Consider the following 21,930-nt stretch of genomic DNA (forward strand, 5'->3'; position numbering starts at 1 on the left):
TTTCTAAATTTCACGCTTACCCGGGACTCGAATACTTTATTTCTGTCCCATATGTTGAACAGTGGGACAAACAGCTTAATAGCTTCTTTAAAGATACCGAATTTAAAATTGTAGCTAGGCCAATACGGAAGTTACACACTATACTGAAAAATCGCTCGGTTCTTTCAGCGTTCGCAACACAAATTAATGAGCTGGTATACAAAATTTCTTGCGGTGATTGCGACTCATCTTACCAAGGTTCGACGCGATTTTCTCTTAATATTCGTGTAAATCAACATGAAGCCTCAGTTCGTGCTTCTCGTTCAGCAGCGTCAGAATTAGCCTTTCGTGCCATTAACGAAAAACATACTTTTTTATTTAACGAGGCCAAAATACTTGACGTTCAACGTAATTATACGCGACTATTAATTGCAGAAACTGTTGAAATTAAATTACACGAGAATTCTGTTAATGTTCGGCGGCCATATTTGATCTCCGATGCGTGGACCTTTACGCGCATTTGCGAAGACAAATAATCACTATTTAAGTTTCAGGTTTAACCCGATTTGGTAATTTTCATTCCTGTGATCATGACATACGGTCGAAAAGCGTTGTCTGCTTCAGGAAGGAAAATCGTTTTGAATATTTTCGTTAGATTCTTTTAATTGTGTTAAATTAATTATTTAATTATTTATATTTTACTCTAATGTACCGGTAAGTTGTCGATTTTTTTCGTTTTAATTTCTGGAGGGTATCATACGGAAGTGTTCTACGTACTATATTGAGGTAAACTCCTCTTATTATTTTACTAATATTATTATCAACATAGAACATATTGGGTATTACAGCTCTGATTCATACTGTACTGTAATGAATTTTCAGTATGACCCCTTCAATTTTTATGTTTGACAATGGTTGGTTTTGGAAACTTTTGAAATAGACCAACTACTCATAATCACAGAACTGAATTTACTGTATTTCAAATTATCCATACTAAAAGGCATATGAAAAACCTGTTATTAGTTGTAGAATAATAGAGATTCTAAAATACATAGCATTTTGAATTATCTGAATGTCTAAAAAAGATATAAGTAACATTTTGTTTTAAAAAGTTTCCTCTTTCAGAATAATTTTAAATATAATTTTTTTGCCCTTGTATCACTACATCAGCCATTCTTCTATCTCTGCAGGACAAGAGTGCCTTTCCCCATATAGGGAAGGGAGAAAACTGGAGTTCAGATGATCACACATTCCTATGATGACCAGATGAACTTTTGCATATCTTGTGTCTGTAAATATATAACTGTGTTCATCATTTGATTTCTTTAAAGCCCAAAAACACTTGGGGTAATAAATGTAGACAATGATCACAAATGAATCTATATGGCACTATAAAAAAGGGCAATCATTGTCAATTGTGGGACTAGTATATTAGCTACCTTAAAAAGTCAAGTTGAAGCTGTAAACTCCTTTGGGCATCTTAGGACTGTAGAAGAATATAGAGCAAAAATTCTTATAAATACCAGGAAACTATACGGATAACAAAGGATTGTAATTGAACAGTAAACCTGCATTAAAAGTGGCATCAAATTAAATAAAAATAATTAAAAAACATTTAGTTTTTTTTCATTATTTGTTTGCATTTCCTCATTTATTACTATACTTTTCACTTCTGAATGAAGTGATAAAGGTTTCTCAGAAATATTGGGGGACTTATATCAATGAATTTCAATGTAAACATAACTGTGAGAACATTGAAACATTCACTGTTTCATTGAATCAAATACTTACACATAAAATAAATATATTCATTCAGAATATTATATCTGATACTTAAGCTCTCTGTATCAGAATAGTGCTACCAATCAATGTAGAATTAGTGTTGTCATTTATTGCCATAATTCTGTGGATTGGGTCTAAATTTCACGCATACCTGTGTTTATAGTATGATTGCACTATTATTTGTTTCATCTTTATTACGCTAAAATAGCAAGTTCTAGCTCTCTTTTTAACAGAAAAGAGCTATATATTAACCATTTTAGCATAAAGATAAAACAAAATAACAGTACATCATACTATAAACACAGTGACTAAAAATTGACACTGGCCCTTTTAGAACCAAGCCACACAAATAGCTTGCCGATGTTATGACTTTCATGGGATATCAAAAAATGTCACTGTATTTCTTAAATAAAATTCAACAAAAAACTGTGATAATATCTGGAGCTACTCTAACTAGTTTAAATGATTTTTTGGTTTTCACCTGTTACTGCTTCTGCTTTTAATGGCGAATGCTTTTTTGGATTTCCTGGTTTCCTCTTTTTACTTGAAGATAAAGCATCTGGATCAGAAGATACCTCACTTTCAGATGCTAATAAAAATTGAAAATCATTTGAAAAATTAAAAATCATATATCCTAATGTCTAAAAAATATTACAGTAATCTGTAAGGTACAAACTTTAACTAATAATGAGCACTTATTTTTTTATTTAGGCAATTAAAATATTAAGCTTTTAAAATTTTTTTCTTGTTAAATAATTTCCTTTTCTCAAACTCTTAAAAGACATGGAATGTTTTCAAGCAATCATAAGAGAAAGCTTAGTTTGATTAATTTATTACTTATTTGAATATTTAACATCTACTTTAATTCTGTTTATTGTAACTGATTAAATATTTCATACTATTGTGGTGTTAACTGATACTACTAAAATAGAAGCCATAGCAATGAATTCTGAATTACTGTGATGTCACACAAAATATGGATTACTGCCAGGGCCGGCTTAAGGCACAATCGAGAGGTTCCCCTGAACAGGGTGCCAAAATTTAGGGGGGACAAAATGCCCCGAAAATTCACTGATCTGCTGTAAATTTCAAGTCGGAGAGGGTGCACCCAAAAAATCTCGCACAGGACACTGACAGACCTGGGCAGCTTCTGATTACTGCTGCCTACACAAAGTAGGCATTAGCAAGCATTCAAAGAAGAAGTTTTAGTTTGCAATACTATACTTGTCTCCACAACATTTATTACTATTTCTATGTTTTACTTGTTATTTTAGATTATTTGTTATTTTAGATTATATACCCAGCTATGGAAGAAATTACCCTAATGGACTGAAAGTGCAGTTATTTAGTTTCCTGAAAGGAAAATTTCTCAAACAAAAATGGATTCAAGCAATTCATTGGCAGAATTTCATTCCAACAAATTATTTATTTTTTGTCTTCTTTTTTATTACATACTGGGATCACTTTCTGAATATCTGATCCCAATCTATAGTATTGGAAGTCTTTATTATCATTGTCCCATTCACTAAAAACAAGTGAAAAATTGCCTAATTTATTTGTTTTTATGTTTAACTTAATTTTGTACTTAGATTTGTTATGTGATCTGCTATATTGTGGTTTGACTAGAAATTTAACTATTTGGAATTTGTCATAAATACATGTCTGAAATTTTATTAGTAATAAACTTATGATTAAATTTTTTGTTAAGACCATATGGGTAGTGTGTTTTGAATTTTAACATAGAGTCCCCCTTAACTAAATGAGAGGCAGTATCATGAATTTGTGAAAGTACTGAAATATATATATATTTGTAAAACTATATAGTTGAAAATGCCAGTATTCAATTTCATGTTCAGTCCTATTTTTGTTTTTATCTTTATTTTTACCACAGTTGTTGGCAAAAATAATAAATACATTTACAACATATTAAATATTGAAAGTAATAAGGTAAATAACATTAAATAATTTGCAAAATATAGGCGCTAGTAAGTTATTGGTTTGATACTGTGGATTAATAAACATGATGCACTTAATTTTAGTGTGGTCAACTTTACTCATTGGCTATCCAATATTTCAAAAAAAGTCCATTCTAATATTATTTGTTCTCAATATCTCAGGATTGCCACTATTTATAGTGTTTCCAATATAACATTATTATTAATGTTACCCGACACACAAGCTCCCATAATCATGCCATTTTGAAACTACGTAATATCTTTACTATATCCCATAACTGCAACTTTATCATTTTGATCTGCACGACCAGTTTTGTATGCTAGAGCAAATCACCATTGCTCTAGCATACAAGCTGTTCAGTTTTTTATACTGTGAGCTATGAGGCACAGTTCGTTACAGAAGGCATCATTTCACCTGTATCTCATATTGTGCTCATCCTTCACTAAAAGTCTTCTCTATTAGTGAAGTTTTAATTATTTGAGATAGTGCAATATGTGGGCAACTCGTAAAGGATGAGCACAATACGAGATACAGATGAAATGTTGTCTTTCACACTACTACCATAGTTTTTCTTTAATAGTTGTCAATCTTGACATATCTTGAACTCTTAAAATATTATGCCTAGTTGCATTTAGTTTTATCTAATTATATAATGTAAATCAATGAGGGGTAATATTATTATTATTAGCCATATGGTGCAAGGAAGCCTGAGGTTTATGCTACACCAGCCAAAAGGAAAAAAAAAAAAAAAAAATCCTGAGTTACCCTGAGAGAGAGAGAGAGAGAGAGAGAGAGAGAGAGAGAGAGAGAGAGAGAGAGAGAGAGAGAGAGAGAGAGAGAGAGAAAAAGCAGAAAGGAATCACCAAGAAAGAGAAGAATCATGATATCCAGCTCAGGACCCTAGGGTTATTTTTTGGTGGGGTTATAATATTATTATATTTAAAGTTCTGAAATCAATGCTAAAAACAGTTTTTTTATGATTTATAAATACTGTAAAAACAGTATTTATAAATCAATTAAATTTAATACAGTATAAAATAATCAAACTCATTCAATTCGGCCCTGAAAAGCTTATGGGGGTAGAATTTTTCTCACCATGGTCTGTGCTTTTAACAGAAGAGATTGTTTCTTCAGGGATGGGATACACTTAAATAGAAAGGGTGCAAGAATATTTCCTGATGCTCTAAAGGCAGTGTTAGGTGGGTTGGAAAACTGCTAGCTTGGGGGGGGGGGGGAATTCACAGAATGACAGTAGCTGCAGGCAGAAGTATATGGGCTATGTTATGGTAACTAAGGGTAAGACAAGGTGCATGTATACTTCCATGTACACCAACACTAGGAGTAGAGTAAACAAATTTGATGTGCTGGTCAAGACATCAAAGGCTGATCTCATTGGGATATCAGAGATGTGGTGTCACACAGATATAAGGAATGCAGAATTGGAATTTGTTTGAGGAGTACAATGTACAGAAAGCATAGACAGGATAGAAAGGGAGGAGAAATTATGCTGTTAGTTAAGAAACTAAAAATCTAAGGAAGTGCATCCAGTTAACAAATGAACAGTACAATGTTGAGCCAGTTTGGTGAGACATAAGCACTGGGAAAGCATAATTGAGGATAGGAGCGTGATATAGGCCTAATGGCTCTGATGAGTACAACGAACAACTGTACAGAGAAATATAGTAAGCCAGTAAATCAGATTGTCAGATTTATTGGATGACTGTTTTCTGCAGCAGCATGTTTGCGAGACAACCAGAGGGAGTAATACTCTTGATCTGATTATAAGCATGATTATTCATGCATTGTGAATCTGTAGATAAAGGAACTAGGTGTCAGTAATCACAGTGTTCTGATGTGGGTCTTACTTAAAGATGTAACTGGAAGCGTTTTTGCTTTTGGAAAGGTTACTACAGTGGTCTTAAACAGTACGGGCAACCCCCGTATAACACAGTTTTGCTCAAACACTGTTGATAAATTGCGGCAATCTCTGCACAGCATGGTATTTAGTTTCACTCTAACACGGTTAGAAAATTGGGCAAACCTTCCATAACAGGGCATTTTTGAGCTTTTGTGCAGGGAAAAACCCTACTATTAATGTTGGATGCAATTTTTCAACATTTCCATTCTTTTTTGTGAATCCTCAGTTGTCGTTATGTAGAAAAATAAAAATATTGGGAAATCTTCATATTTTATTTTGTTGGGAATTCCTCATGTAGGTTCTGTGCTATTGAACTTGTGCTTGTTTGAGATCATAAAAAATTGTGACTTCGAAGCATGCAGCTTCGAAGTCACAATTGTGAATTAAATTCTAGCCATAAATTATGCCTAAGGAAAGGGAAAAAAAACACTAGTCAAAAGAAACTATTTCTCTAGAATCAAAGATACAAATTTTGGATAGTCTTAAAAATGGGGGGAAGATATCATGCATTGCAAAAAGTTTAAACTTAAATGAAGCAACAATCCGGGCCATATAAAATAATGCAAAATTAGAACTGCTGTTGATGAAGGATCTTTAATTTCCCCAAATATGACAGCTCGTTCCCAAGTGCAAATAACTGAGAAAATAGACAAAAGTACTCAGGATTTGGATTGACGATAGCAGTAAAAAATGGATCCCATTAGAAGACAATGTAATTAAACAAAAGACACTAAAAATTTATAACCATTTAAAAGAAAATGGAGAATTTTCTGTTAACCCAGAGTTTGTTGACAGTAAAGGGTTGGTTTAAACAATTTAAAAACCACTTCTTATTACATAACATAAGAATTCAAGGGGAAAGTGCATTGGCTGATAATGAAGCTGCCAAGAAGTATGCAGGGAAATTTTAAAAAAAATTATTGAAGAGCAAAAGATACACACCACATCAAGTTTTCAATGCCAATTACACAGTAAGACAGTGATCTTTGTTCGCTTCTGGAACATAACCCTCCTTTTTGTACTGGTTCTTAGTCCCATATAACACTGTTTTGCACTCGACATTTTATAGGAACCTAACTACTGTATTATACGAGGGTTACCTGTGTTAAAATTCTATACAGTGGGACCAACTGATGATGTTATCAACAGCAAATTCTAAATGGGAAGCATTCAAGGAATTAATCTTGTAAACTACTAGGCTTTTCATACCAAATAAGAAATACTATTCAAGGTTTAGGCCTAAATGGATGTCATATGAACTAATGAGACTTGTGGCACAGAAGCTAAGTGCATGGGATGCAAAAAAATTATCAGGTGACACAGAAGACTATGTTAGATATAAGCTAATCTGTAATGAAGTCACAAAGCAGGTTGGGCAAGCGAAGACAGATTACAAGAAATATTTGGTAAAGGATGCAAAGAGAAACAGCAGACTTCTTTACTTAGGTAAACTTTAGAAGAAAGGGATGAATCAGATTGGTCTGCTTGATATCGATAGTTCAACCGTTGTGATCCTGTTTAGGCAGCTGACAAACTGAATGAGTATTTTGCATCTCCATTCACATGAGGAGTTAAGGGAGGAGAATGCCAGAAGTTTATAAAATTTTTAACAGGGAGCTAAAGGATTTTGTCATAACAGAGAGCAAAGTGGAGGAGAAATTATTGAAGTTAAACATAAGAAAGATGCCTGGGGTGGATGGGATCTATCCAGTTATATTAAAGGAAGCAGCAAGGGAAGTAAGCAAAACCTTAGCCATGATTATGAGAGCATCCTTAGGGTCAGGGAGGTCCCCATGGACTGGAGATGTGCTATGATGGGCTGAGAGGTGGCAACTGAAATTTAACAGTGACAAATGTAAGGTACTGCATATGGGTAGCAGTAACCCCAGAGAAACATATCAACTGTGTGGCACTAAATTCAGGGTGGTAGAGAATGAAAAAGGCCTGAGGGTAATTGTGCAATTAGATATGAAATTTTATGAGCAATGCAGACAGTCTGCAAAAGTAGCTCACAGTGTCATTTTAAATATATACAGGAATTTTTCTAACAAGGATAAGAAGGTGATTATCCCCTTGTATAAGGCAATGGTCAGGCCACACCTTGAGTACTCTGTACAGGTCTGGAGGCCTCATTTTAGGAAGGATGTAAAGATACTGAAACGAGTACAGAGAACACAATGAGATTGGAAAATGGAACAAAGGGTTGCTCTTACAAAGGCTTTAGTTCTGCTAACTGCAGTATTTGGAGACCAGGCACCTGCGAGGTGATATGATTGAGATGTATAAGGCCTTGAATGGTCTGAGCAAGCTCAATGCTGATGGGATGCTTCCTCTTGCCCAGATTAATTGTCTGAAGGGACATAAATTCAAATCAAGGAAAGACTGTTGTAGAATAGATGTGCAGAAATTTGCCTTTAGCCAGCAGGTGGCTGATTGCTGGACCAAACTACCATCTGTGTTGTTGTAGAAGTTGGTTGACAGCTTAAATAAATTCAAGGCAGAACTAGACAAACGTTTGGAGTGAATAGATGAGTGAAATGAAAAAAGTTTTTTTTTTTTTTTTTTGGCTGATGCTGTTAAGCTAGCTTTTATGCCTCTACTAATGCTAACGTTATCTCTTGATATATATTTATATAATTATGTCTTGATATGATCAGCATTTAGCAGTCATCCTTTATAAAAGTCTGGGTTCAAAATAAGTTATTTCTTTTATATTCTATTATAAACAACACAATACATACAACATAATAGATAAGAGAATCAGCAATCTTACCTTGACTCTGTGATTTTCTTTTAGATCCACTGCCATTCTTATCACTGTTCACTTGAGTTAAATGTTTTAAAGAACCATTCGAGCTATTCCTGATTCCTTAACATGTAAAAAAAAATAAAATAGGAATGAAGATTATTACTTTAAACATTCAAAAGATTAATAAATTCATTTTTATGCTGAAGTATTTAGAAATAAATTAAGCATACAGTATATTCATAGAAATATGCAATTTTCTTAAATTGCTTTATTTCTTAATTGTACAATGATTCTGTGTATCTAAAGGAGCAGCATGCCTTCATAAGTTCTCCGAAATTTTTTTTGTTGTTGTTGTGGGAAAATACTATCAATATTGAGTCTTCCAACATATACAATCCTCTATAAACAAAGTTCTCCACTGATGCAGGTGACATTGGTATTTAAAGGATACAAGGGCAGCTGAGGCCAAAATGTGCCAGGCACTATATTATTAATCTAAAATAATATAATTTGTTCCATTTTGCATCAGAGAAATTCATATATATGTATTTGTTTCAGAAAGGTATAGAGTTCAGCTAGGTTAGCACTATTTCCAGTCATGTGGGTAAGCGATAACAGTTCTTGCAGTTGTGATTGAGAGTGGAAAGTACTTCTGAAATGGGAATAATGAGGACAATCTAAAATTATATGCTCAACTGTAAGTGGTAATGTACAATGCGTGCATTGATGTGGGTCATCCCCATGAATAGAAACATATCGGTTGAGTGGGTATGTCCTATCCTTATTCTTGCTAGTGCAACTCCTTCCTGACTATTTTGTCAGAAGCTGGAAATCCATAATGCTGGTTCTCCTTTGATTTGGAGCAATTTGTTATTCCTTTGTGACTTCCATATTTCTGTCCACTGAAATGTACAGACTTTTTTTATATGCTTCAAGTAATCTCTATATGGTAGCTGGTAATTTGCTGGTGTTGTACTGTTTGGTCTTTTGGCTGCCTGATCTGCTATCTCTTTACCTATGATACCAGAATGCCCTGGAATCCAGCAGAATTTCACTGAATGATTCCTACTTCATAGATGGTTTAAAAAGCAAATGATTTGTTTTTTGATTGGATGTGATACTGAAAACTGATTGCCCAATGCAGACACTGCACTCATGGAATCGGTATATATTACACTGCTAGCACTGTGGAAAGCATTACTATTCTGTAAGGCTAATTTGATTGCATATAACTCTGCAGTATAACTGCTACATTCAACCGGCAGTGATATGGAGACTGTAAAAGCAGGAAAGACAGCCACAGCACCAACAGCAGAACCTGTTTTTGAGCCATCCATATATATTTGGCAGCTTTGTGTATTGTTGAGGGCATGTTCTTTATTTAGTTGTTGGATATTTTCATCTGCCAGGGATTTCTTTCCCCATTGCTGAAAGTGGGTATCACAGTGAGGGAGATTTACAGACCAGGGTAGATCAGGAACATCACTCTCTTGAAGTATGTTATCAAAATCAATATTCCAGGTGTGAAGCAAATCATTTAGTCTAATGCCTGTAGGTCTATTTTCATTCGGTTTACTGTTATAGAATGGTGTCCATTCAGGGTTGGAAAGCAACAGTCGAACAGGATGGACTGAAAGGCTTTGAATTTTAGCTGCATAATTAAGAAGCAGCATTTTCCTTCTAAGGTGAAGTGGAGGTTCGTGTGCCTCTACATACAGACTCTCGACAGGGGATGTTCTAAATGCACCCAGAGTTCTAAATGTTCTAAATGCACCCAGAGCAGTACGAAAGTTCTAAATGTTCTAAATGCACCCAGAGCAGTACGAAAGGCACTATGTTGGATGGTATTAAGTCTGATTACTGCACTTTTCCTAGCTGAGTCATATACAATAGCACCATAATCTAAACGAGACCTGATAATAGCACGATACAAATGTAATAGAGTGTATCTATCAACACCCCATGTCATAGAAGAAATGGAGTTCGGCGCCCAATATTAAGTCTAGGAAACGAAGATTACTGGTGAGATGGATCAAACGATTTTTTTAATCTGGGTTACAGTTCTGGGTGTAGCTTACGTTTTTTACATTAATGAACTGCAATTGTTTTTTGTTCTGATAAAAAAAAAAAAAAAAACTTTCATTCTGCAGTGCCCATGTCCCCAGCTTATTTAGGGAAAGTTGCAGCTATCTTTCAGTGGTATGAATATTTTGTGAACTGCATGATATAATAAGATTGTCAGCATACATATATAGTTCTACAGTATTGGGGATGTTCTGTATTATGGCGTTCAATCTAAGTGAAGAAAGGGTAAAGCTAAGTACTGATCCTTGTGGGACACCTTCTTGAATGTAGGAAGGAGAAAGTTCAGATTGGTAGCGGACCTGGAAGGTTCTGTGTTGAAGAAAACTTCTAATGAATACTGGGCAAGTGCTCTCAGAATCCTATGGAATAAAGTTCTCGCAATATGCCATACCTCCAGGTAGTATCAAAAGCCTTTTCTGTATCACGACTTACCATTACAAGATGTTCATTTTTGACATAAGCATTACAGATGTTAGTCTCGGCTTTCACCATTAGATCCAAAGTGGGTCTGTTTTGTCGGAATCTAAACTGATTGTTGTTCATCAGTGCTTTAGTTTCAAGAACTCAGGTAAGCCATCTGTGTATCATTCTTTCTAGGATTTCACTTAGGCAGCTAATTAGAGAGATAGGTCGGTAATTTCCTGGAAGTGAGTGATCTTTTCCTGGTTTAGGAAAGGCTAAAATAATGGAGTGATGCCAGGAAGATGGATATGTACCTTCAAGAAAAATCCAGTTATAGAATAACAATAGTGAATTCAAGTCCATATTGTTTATATGTTTCAGCATTACATAATACATTCCATCAGGTCCAGCTGCACTGTTGGGTGCTCTATTTAATGCTGTTTGCAGTTCAAATAGGTTAAAAGATTGATTATAGGCAACACATATTGGGAAATATTGAATTTTATTTTGTACCTTTCAGTCGAAGCTTTGATTTGAAGAAAGGAGTTGCCATATGCTGAAGTGGCAGATGTTCGATAGAAAGTCTTTGCAAGGGGTTGGCTATTTCTTCAGAAGAAGATATTTCCTGTCCATTTTTGGTTAAGAGATATTTTCCATTTAATTGCTGAATCTTTTTCTAGATGGGTCGGCTGCTAGTCTCCTTTGTAATAGTGGAGGAAAACTGTATTCATGAATCCTTTTTGGCTTTTCTTCTAATTTTTCTAGCTTTTGACTTGAGCCTTTAATATCAAATTAAGTTGCTGGTAGTTGGGAACTTACGGAACAGGTTCCAAGCTTTATTTTCTTTTTCCTTTTTGGCATTGGTACAAGCTTCATTCCACCAGTGTTTAAGGTTTTTGTGTTTACATGTGGAGGCTTAAGGTATTGCTTCGGAAGCTATGGTCAGTATTTGCCTGGTAATATGCTCTGTGACATCAACAATGGGTTGTAGTCTGATCAACTGGCTATCAAAAGAAAGACACGTTGAAAACTTTTCCCAATCTGCTTTGGAGAATTTCCATTTTAAGCGATTATCAGAGTATGGTGTTTGAAGCATTTGGATTCTGCATGTGATGGGGAAGTGATCACTATTGTGTGGGTAGTTTAAAACTGTCCATTCTATACTGGGATACAATATGGGGGAAGAACAGAGAGTTAAATCATTTGCTGACATAGATCCAGTGGGAAGGTGAGTATAAGTATTTTGACCAGTGTTTAGTAATGTTAGATAAAGTTGGTCTAGTATTGTCTCTGTCAAGTGTTCTCTATTGTCCATGTGGGCTGATCCACACAATAGATGATGTGCATTGATCCTTGTCACCAAGGATACAGAAAGGTGGTGGTATTTGTTTTATGAGGTCTTCTAGTCCTTTGAATGTGTACATATTGTTAGGTGGAAGGTACCGTGATACTATATACGAGTTAGAATTTGTACAACTGATACACTTACTGCAACAGCTTCTAAGTGGGTCTGAAGCAGAATGTTTCTATAAGGTATTTTCTAGTCAACTAAAATCTTAATACCTCCAGGTACAGATAATGAAGAGTTTAATCTTTTCTGTAAAATGTAAAATTTTTGACTGATGGTGTTACTTCTGGAGTTAGATTAGTCTCTTGTACAGGCTACAGGACTATATTGGGAGATTAAATCATAGATGTCATCAGTTTTGCTGCGTAAACCTCTACAATTCCATTGTACAATGTGCTGCATTATCTGGGTTTGAAGAGGGAAGGCAAGTCTGTCTGTTTCTTGCAAGTGGTTTGCTTCTGATGGTTATATTTCGTTTTATTTATTTATTTTTTTTTTTTTAGGAAATTTGGGGCATCTGGAATCTTTACTCTCTTCTATATCATCAGTTTGACCAGGTGAATATCCAGTCTCCATATCATTTTCTGCATGAAGATCGAGGACCGTTTCATCTTTTGCACTTATATTTTCAGAGTCCATTCTATTTGAGTTTGGCTTTTGCAATTCAATAGCTTGTTGCCTTGCTGATTTATTTGATATTTTATCACATGATTTTAGGTGGAACTGTGATAGGGGTATTACTTATTTCATCAACTAAAACAGGTTTGGTGGTAGGTTGATGTATTGATAGCAGATCATACTCATTCTGCAATAGATGTATTGGGCGAAATTGATACCTCAGTTTGGGTTGAAACAGCTTGGCACTTTTGTGTAACAGAAGAGTACGTGCCTTTTGGGATTGTTGACTTTATTTTCTTTCTTGCTTCTTGATGTGTGACCTTATTCTCGATCTTATACTTTTGTATTCTTTTTTTCAATTTTCCAGAGGGCGCATGATTTTGAGTATGCTGGATAGTCACTCTTGCAATTTGGACATTCCAGAGCCTTTGCAGTACACTCTGTGAATGATTTTTTGACCTGCAGTTAGGACAAGTAGTTTCACCTCTGCATGTCATCTGGGAGTGACCAAACTTTTGGCACTTGAAACATCTTAAAGGGTTTGGAATGTATGGTCGGATACAGCAGTGTAGGTAGCCTGCTTTAACTGAGGTCGGCAAATTTGGTGCACTAAAGGTCAATATAATATTACAAGTTCGAACAAGCTTGTTGTCCTTCTGTATCATAATTCTTCTTGCTCAAGTTACTGTGTTCTTGTAATTCCATGACTATTTCCTCTTCAGTGACGTTCAATAAATCCCACTCACTTATCACTCCTTTTGAGGAGTTCAATGTGTTATGTGGTGTGACTTTGATTGGGATTCCGCTTATAGATGACATATTCAATAATAATTCAGAATGCCTTGCTTGAGTGCTCTCAATCAAAAGCTCTCCTGACTGGAGCTGTTCCACCATTTTTGGTGTAGCTGCTGTGTTTGGTGTAGCATTCTCGAGACATCTCTGGATGATAAAAGGAGAGTTTTCTTATCGACTGAGTCGATAACGAATGCATTATCAGAAAATGCTGGTGGTTCTGATTTGTTAGAGTCCTTTTTCATTCTTTTCAGAAGACTGAGATTGACTTCCATTCTGTGGGTCTCAGCATGTTGAGATGGACATGCATCACAGTCCATTGTTGCTCCTTTTAGACCTGGTAGTGAGAGCTTTTCTTCCCAGGTTTCCAGCCCCACTACGGGGAGGCAGGAGCAGTGCTACCCAGTGACCAAGCAGCCGGAGTAGTTAGTGTAAAAATTAATAAATATACAAGGAAAAGAAAGATGATTTTCCTTCCTGGATTCTAACTCAAGATCTGTTAAGTACAGAACCACTTACAAAGAACTGAGAATGAGAAAAGCACTGGAAAGAAAACAGAATTCAAGGTAATCAATTGCATTACATATTCTGGCATATACATCAACTTGGTATATAAGCTGACCCTTAGTTTTTGCCTTGAAAATTCATCCTTATTCATTCACCATGTAAAATCAACACCCTTTTTTTTTTTTTACAGCTGTTGTTTGACACAAAACATTCACACAAATATTCACTGTCTACTCTCTAATTCAATATTTCTGCTGTTTAAAAGTTCATGTTGTGCCATTTTATCACACTACAGGTAAACTAGTTGTAAAGAAAGCAATAAGTGTATAAAATATTCGTTTATGTAGCAGGGCATGAAACCAAACTTACAGGCACCAGTGATGACATCACTCATTAAAGCTGTGTACACATTTTGGAAGTTTTAACAATGTAATGGGCCATTGCTTGTTAGGTACTATACTGTACTGGTAATTGGTTTTCCTGTACACAATGTGTCAACATGGAAGTGAATTTGTTATTATAAATTGACAATCTCAAAAGTTTACTCTTTTCAAGAACTCAAAGTAAATCCAAAAAAAGGACTATCCAGCAAGTTCCATGAAAAGATGAACAAATCTGTCAGTTTTAAGAGGTGAGAAAACAATGTATACTTTGAGAAATATATATGTAATAAATTATAAATATAGTGGTATTAACTTATCTTTTTAACTTTAAAAAGTCCTTTCAATAAAAGCTTAACGGTTTATACTCTGTGTATAAGTAGACCTTAAAATTTAGATGTTTTTAGTGCTCCAAAGATCAACTTATACACCAGAATATATAGTATTTGTTTTATTAATAGTAAAGAGAAAAATAAACACTAAAAAAAATAAAATAAATAAAATAAAAAAAATAATAAATAAATAAAACTGCATAAGGTCACTGTAGTTCATTCACAAAAAGTTATCACAGAGATTGAAGCAAAAGCCACATTTTATGAACGGGAATGTGCTTCAACTTGTTGAAAACAAACCTATCCAAATTTCCTGATCCTTGTAGAACATGGAATGAAATTCTAAGTAGAGGTTCTTCATTACCATGCCATCAAGAGGATTTGGCTAGCAATTCTTCACTACTAATATAGCAAAATCTCATTTTAACAGGCTATATAATGAAAGATCTTTCTAAATCTGTCTGTTAAACTCAAAAGAAATACACATACAGCAAAATTAAGTTATTGGTCCATTTTTTTTGCCCTCTGAAAAAGTCAATTAAAGGCACAATCCGCCTTTACCTTTTTTAGAGAGTTATGTGCATTCTGAACAGAATGGGACCCACCTCACTGGTATTCTGCTGTAATGCTCAATGTCATTTTCCCAAATCACTGGAAAAATGGCATTAAGAGTGTTATGGATTGGTCACAGGCAACTGACCGAACGGCTGCCTTCGTCAACTGGCATAACTCTGACCGATTTTTTTTTTTTTTTATTGTGGGGTTAAATTAAGGATAACTTGTTTTAATGTATAGCCTTGTATACATTGTGTGTTTTGACTATTATGGTGGCAAACGTGACTTTGGGATCTTAATAAATGCAAGAAAATAGGAAAGACTGCACATGCTTTGTTGTGAATTCCACAAGAGGAATAGTTAATTTCTTATCCTGCAATGTGAAGATATGTTTTCTCTGAAATTTGTTCACTATCATTCTCTCATACTCATTCATACAGTGACTTAAAGAAAGATGGACAGCATACGCATTGGAAAATCACACATTTTGCATCACTAGCAGTGTCTTGATTTTAGTGGCATGAACAAAATGGATTACATGTGCATGTGTGAAATGAGCATGTTAGAAGACAAATTCTCTGATTCTGCAAGCAATTTGGGGGAAGCAAGTACAGAGTAAAATAAAATAAGAAGAAAAAAATAATAATAAGAAAGAGTGCATATGCATTGTTGTGAATTCCTCAAGAGGAATAGTTAATTTTTTTATCCTGCAATGTGAAAATATGTTTTCTCTGAAGCTCATTCATTGTCATTCTCTCATACTAAGCACATATGTAGTGACTTAAAGAAAGCTGGACATGTGCATTGGGAAATCACACATTTTGCATTTGCTAGCAGTGTATTTTGATTTCAGTGGTGTGAACAAAATGGATTGTTTGTGCATCTGCAGAAGAGTTAGAAGTATACAATTCTTCAATTCTGCAAGCAATATACTGTATAATGATACTGCAAATTAGGCTCTAGTGAACTTTCATTATAATTCTGTTCAATTTAAATATAACAATGTTTGTTGTTATTTGGTTTCTAGAAGCATTAGCAACTAAGGCCATATTGCTCCGGGGATATGCACTGGTCATTTCCTGACCTTTCCACATCCTCGGTATTTGGTGGTCATGGGTAGTGTGTGCTACGCACTGCTGCTCCTGCCCACCTGGCTACGGAGGCGACAACATTTGCCTGTTGTTAGTTTCAGCAGTACAGACAGTGAGACTAAGGCAGTTATATCACCAGGCCTTATAAGGATGAAAATTGTGGTTCAGTGGACACTGTTTATTATTACCAAAGTCTATTAAATGGAGGGTTTACTGCACTAAAGAGGCCACTCAATGCAAGGAAGGCAGGAAGACTCATACGGTATATCAACTTTAAATATATATAATTATAGAATAGAGAACTTTTTCTCTCAACTCTGTATTATGTTTAAAACTTTAGACTGAGTTTTTACAATATAATTATAAAAATTATATATGTACACTTTTCCAATTGCACTTGCTGAATTTGCCACCTCAAAAAGCACAGTTGAAAGTGCAGAAATTTTTCTATTCTACAAGCTTGCCAAGAAGACAACTTAAACATAAATATATATATATTTGTGTGTGTGTGTGTGTGTGTGTGTGTGTGTGTGTGTGTGTGTGTGTGTGTGTGTGTGTGTGTGTCAAGAAGAGACAGTTCTCAGTAGGTCTTCAAAATTTTCTGTATGTTTCAAATAACTTAATTTATCTACTTTTCGATTGTGCTTAGCCACCAGAAGAGACAACGACATCTTTAAAAGGCATTGATAAAGTATTGATATAAATAAAATAAGACTAAATATATTTTACTGCAAATATACTGCATCTGCAATACTTTGACAATACTGAATTTGACTTTATTACAACAGGCATATTTAATGGTCTACTTACTTAAAATTGAGTTATTTAGTGTACTAGATAAATTTAGGTAATATTCCATGATACAAATAATTTATTTAGCAAAAATATTAAACATAGTCAAAAGTTCTGCCATGATAACAATGCTATCAAGAAATTAATAATCCCTTATGTATTCTAAAAGATGAGTGGCAAAGCCACCAAAAATTAAATGATTCTATTCATTTGAAGAAAACTCTTAAGAGAACTAATTAATAAGTGGAAAAATTCAGAAGTTTAATTAATTACTAGCTGTACATTAAAAGAACCCCATAAGTTTCAGAACACTGTGGTTTCTTCATCTGTGGAGAATTGTTATAGACACACAATTATGAAATTACATCCTAAGGGGAAAAAAACAATGCTGTCTTCCCATCATGATACACAGTGAAGCTAAGAACAGAGACAGCATCATGTCAAAGGTGATCTGAAGACACCAATTCCCTTCTTAATAGATTAGAACAACCCATTCCAACCAGCTCTCTCTCCCACTCACATGAAATTAATGATGTTAGGAAGCCCTAGAATTAACTATTGGGCAAGCTTATTTTCATTTAACAGAAGATCCTTTGTTCAAAAAACACAAAAAAAAAAAAAAGAGGCTCAAGTATGGGTAAACTTGATATGAGATAAAATATCAACAAGCCTGTGCCATAATTTTGAATGTGAAGTGAGGATGAGATCTCCCATTGTTCAAAGTTGCCCATGTAAAGTTCCGCTAAGGTAGGGACCTTATTTTATGTTCATATTTTATCTCATATGGAACCAAGGAAGATAAAATCCTCCCCTTTTCAGATGTAAACACTAACATTAAAAATAATAAACTAAGCATTTCGGGTTACAGAAAGCCCACTGATATGCCATCAGTTTTAAACCTCTATTCTATTCACCCTGTGTAAGTAAAAATTGGCATTATAAAAAATGTATGACCCTGGGGGCTTTCAGAATCTACTTACCCAGCGACTTACAACATAAAACTTATACACAACCAATATCCAGAAACCACTATTAAAAAACCATTACAAGAGTAACCCCCCCCCCCCATGAGACAATCTCTTCAGACAGACCCCAATTCATTTCTCTTCTGTTCAATTAAAGGGGAACTATTGACTTGCTAAAAAACATTAGCAACACATTCAAAGGTAGCAAAAACCCTAAACAAATCTTTAACCACACCCCCTCACCTAATGAGAGACGTAGTTTATAAACTTGACTACATCTGTGGGAAAGTATTAAAGGACATGTGCCCAAAACACTATAAAAATATAAAACTTACAAACACTTACATTGCATGAAATGAGTCAATCCAGCTCAAATTGACAAAGCTCCCTTCCATATCAGAAGACTTCCTTCCAAATCCTAAGGTGTTAAATGTCATTCACAACCCAAAAGGGACTTTTGTGGCTTTTCACAGAAAGACTACAGAAAAAGTGCCAACAGAAACATAGGTAGAATTACTATTCCCCAATCCTGGATAACTCTCTTCAATGGAGGAATAATGAGACTGATAACAGACAATGAAATAACAGCCATCAAAATAACCATACCCTGCCAAGTTAGCCTCCAAACCTCCAGCTCTGTTAGGATTCCAGGCTTTAAACAGCAGCCAACTTAACAGTTCAGTCGGTCTCAACAGCAGCAGCAGCAGCAGAAGTTTACAAGATCAACTACCCCATTCCCTGCAGTGTTTAGCAATCAAAATGATGCAAACCAACCACCTGGCCTCCTTTCTCCTGACTATTTCTCTTTCTCCCCTCCCCACCCATCCATCCTTGCCTTTGTGTCTATGTAACATGATGGGATGCATTTTGTTTTTTTCCAGGCTGTAGGTATTATCATAGAATGTAATTTTATAATTATATACCAATTCTCCACAGATGAAGGAGCCACAGTGTTCTGAAATATATGGCTTTTTTATAATGTACAATTATTAATTAAATTTATAAATTTTCTTAATGATATGCAATTTAGTGTATATTTTAATCAACTAAATAAGTAGTTAAGTTGAATTTGGCATTTACCTATGATCAGTATTATCATTTTAAACACTACCACTAATTTAACAATCCATGTGAAATGACCCTATGTCAATGTTCATTATAATTATCACTCTTTGTACAGTTCAAAATTACAAATGTTCTGCACATCCCATTTACTCATTAAGATAGCAATTATACTTATCTATATCTAACTAGTATATAACTTGAAATGGTTTGACAATATACAGGAATATCTCGCAGTGCGGTTTCAAACAGCACAGGTTTCGCTATAGCGTGGTTCACAAATTGAAAAAAAAAATAATTAACTGCATTATACGCCAATACATTTGATATGTATGTAGGTATTATAATGCCAGCACGTAGGCCAATGCGTTATGGATTCAAGGCCACGCTGACTGTTGTCGCAACTCCCATTACATATGGACTCTGCTAGCTTTGATAGATTAGTAAACACTCTAGATTCCGAGCGGTGAGGTCGTTGATTGTGTGTAAGCTGTACAAATATTTTTTTCTGTGTATTTTTATTAAAGATTATTTTTTAAAAATGTTACACCTTTATACGCAAATATGAGTGGAAAGAAGAAATGTAATGCGCCGAGTGTTCTTCTAGATCCAAACATCGAACGAGGTATGAAAGTAAGGGAGGCATTGCAAAATGACATTCGATGTTATAAAGAGATGTACGTAGATAAAAAGAAGAAAAGACTGTGCAAACTAAGCTGATCAGTTATTTTGGTCTTTATTTTCTTTATATTGCAATAAAAATCATTTGTACTGTATTTACCAGTACTTTTTATTTTTACCATTTTAGTTTCTTCTTTTTGCAAGAATTTCTTGTGCATCCATTTATAGTAAACAAACACCTATATATTTTTGCAACTTGACCCAAATTGTCGGAATGCATTACATTAAAATACATATTAGTAATACCTCTATCATCGTGGTTTTGCATAGCACGATATTTTTTTTGGCACGAATTAACCATGCTATGCGAGGTATTCCTGTACAACCCTGGGCAACTTAAAAAGCTCACAACTGTAACTATTAAAGTGACTCAACAGTTAGAGGTTCACAAAAGTAGACATTCATATCTAAAGTTTAATACAAGCTATCATCTAAATACCTGTTGCTGAATTATGTCCAGAGATTTCTGATGAAGAGTCTGTAGATTTAGTTTTATTCTCCATTTTCTTTATCAATCTTGAACTTTGTGACCTGGTTTTATGTGGAGAAATTCTATGAAGTGAGCCATTTTCACCTCCTAAGTCATGAATTCTTGATGTTCCTTTAAAAAAAAAACAACAAAAATTCATTTTAGGTTAACTCTAAATTTAAAGTTTATTTGTTAACAAATTTGAACTTAGTGTGAAAATGTAGTCTCAGAGACTAATCACAAATTAGAGATAACAGTGTGTGTATGTAGAAGGGGAGAGGAAACACTTGGATATTATTACAAAATGTGACATTCAAGTGCTTCCTCTCCAAGTTATCCTTTAATTTTGACTTTAACTGGGGTGGGGTAGTCAGGTTCTCACAAACAAGAAACTTGTCTGTTTCATCAGTTCAATAGGAGCTATCATCACTGAGAAACTGAGCAACAACATAAAAATGGACAATATTTTTAAACTTTAAAAAATCTACTATGATTTAAATAAGAATTTTCTTTAAATTTTATTTAGAGAAAAGTTATTATTAATCAAAATTTTAAATATACAACTTTATTTCCTTTTATAACTGTACAACATTCCGCTGCAAGCAATTCATTATAAATCATGTTTTTCTCAAATGCAGTGCACATTTTTTCCCATAACCTACAAAACATGTATTTCAATATATACATAACAATATATCAGAAGTTAAGTATTCCTAGTTGGTTTTGACTTTTGATCTGCAATACTAATTGTGTTAGGATTGGAGAAGTATAAACATAAAGAAAAATTGTAGTACAATGCATATGGGCCCATGTAAAATTTATTTTACACCACTTTATCATGAAAAAAATATAACAAAATGAAACATATTAAACATTGTGTAAACTAAAGGACTGCATTAAAATTGCAATTACACTTTTTCTTGGCATTGTTTAAAAAAAAAATGCTTTTCCCCATCCCAAAAAATAATAATAATAAAATTTTAATGGTATATACTATTTGATAAAGTTGGTTAATTTTTTTTTTTTTTACTTGGTTTTCAAATCTGCCTAAAAAATGAAAGTTGCATTCTTTGCCATTGTTACTGTATTGATATAAAAATATTAGCATTTAGCATCAGCCAAAAAAAAAAAAAAAAACCTTACCATTTCACTCATCTATTCCAGCTCAGTCTTACATTTATTTAAGCTATCCACAACAAGGTCTGTTCCAACAATCAACTACCTGCTGGCTAAATTATGAGAGTGTGTTCATATTGCTATAAATTTATAGTTTATGGATTTAATAAAACACTTCTAATATTAACTATGCTTCTACTTAGTTATATATTTCTGCACATTCTACAACTGTCTTTACAAAAAGAGGAAGAATCCCATCGCATGAGCTTGCTCAACCCATTCAAGGCCTTATACACCTCAATCAGATCACCTCGCATGTGCCTAGTCTCCAGGTGCTGCAATTTGCAGAAC

At 34.4% G+C, this 21,930-nt stretch overlaps 1 protein-coding gene across 3 annotated transcripts in view; it reads right to left on the reverse strand.

Moving 5' to 3' along the window:
- LOC150083015 (uncharacterized) overlaps positions 1 to 21,930 on the reverse strand; it is a 487,383-nt gene that overhangs the window by 196,428 nt on the left and 269,025 nt on the right. For all 3 annotated transcript variants that reach the window (XM_090377743.1, XM_090377741.1, XM_090377742.1), the window contains exons 16-18: positions 20,434 to 20,595; positions 8,409 to 8,504; positions 2,243 to 2,350 (exon numbers count right to left, since the gene is read on the reverse strand). In XM_090377743.1, the coding sequence (XP_090233869.1) occupies positions 2,243 to 2,350; positions 8,409 to 8,504; positions 20,434 to 20,595 (366 nt within the window). The remainder of the gene's footprint in view (positions 1 to 2,242; positions 2,351 to 8,408; positions 8,505 to 20,433; positions 20,596 to 21,930) is intronic.

Source organism: Mastigoproctus giganteus, chromosome 7 (assembly GCF_048544385.1).
Source record: "Mastigoproctus giganteus isolate SK-2022 chromosome 7, ASM4854438v1, whole genome shotgun sequence".
Classification (NCBI taxonomy): domain Eukaryota; kingdom Metazoa; phylum Arthropoda; class Arachnida; order Uropygi; family Thelyphonidae; genus Mastigoproctus; species Mastigoproctus giganteus.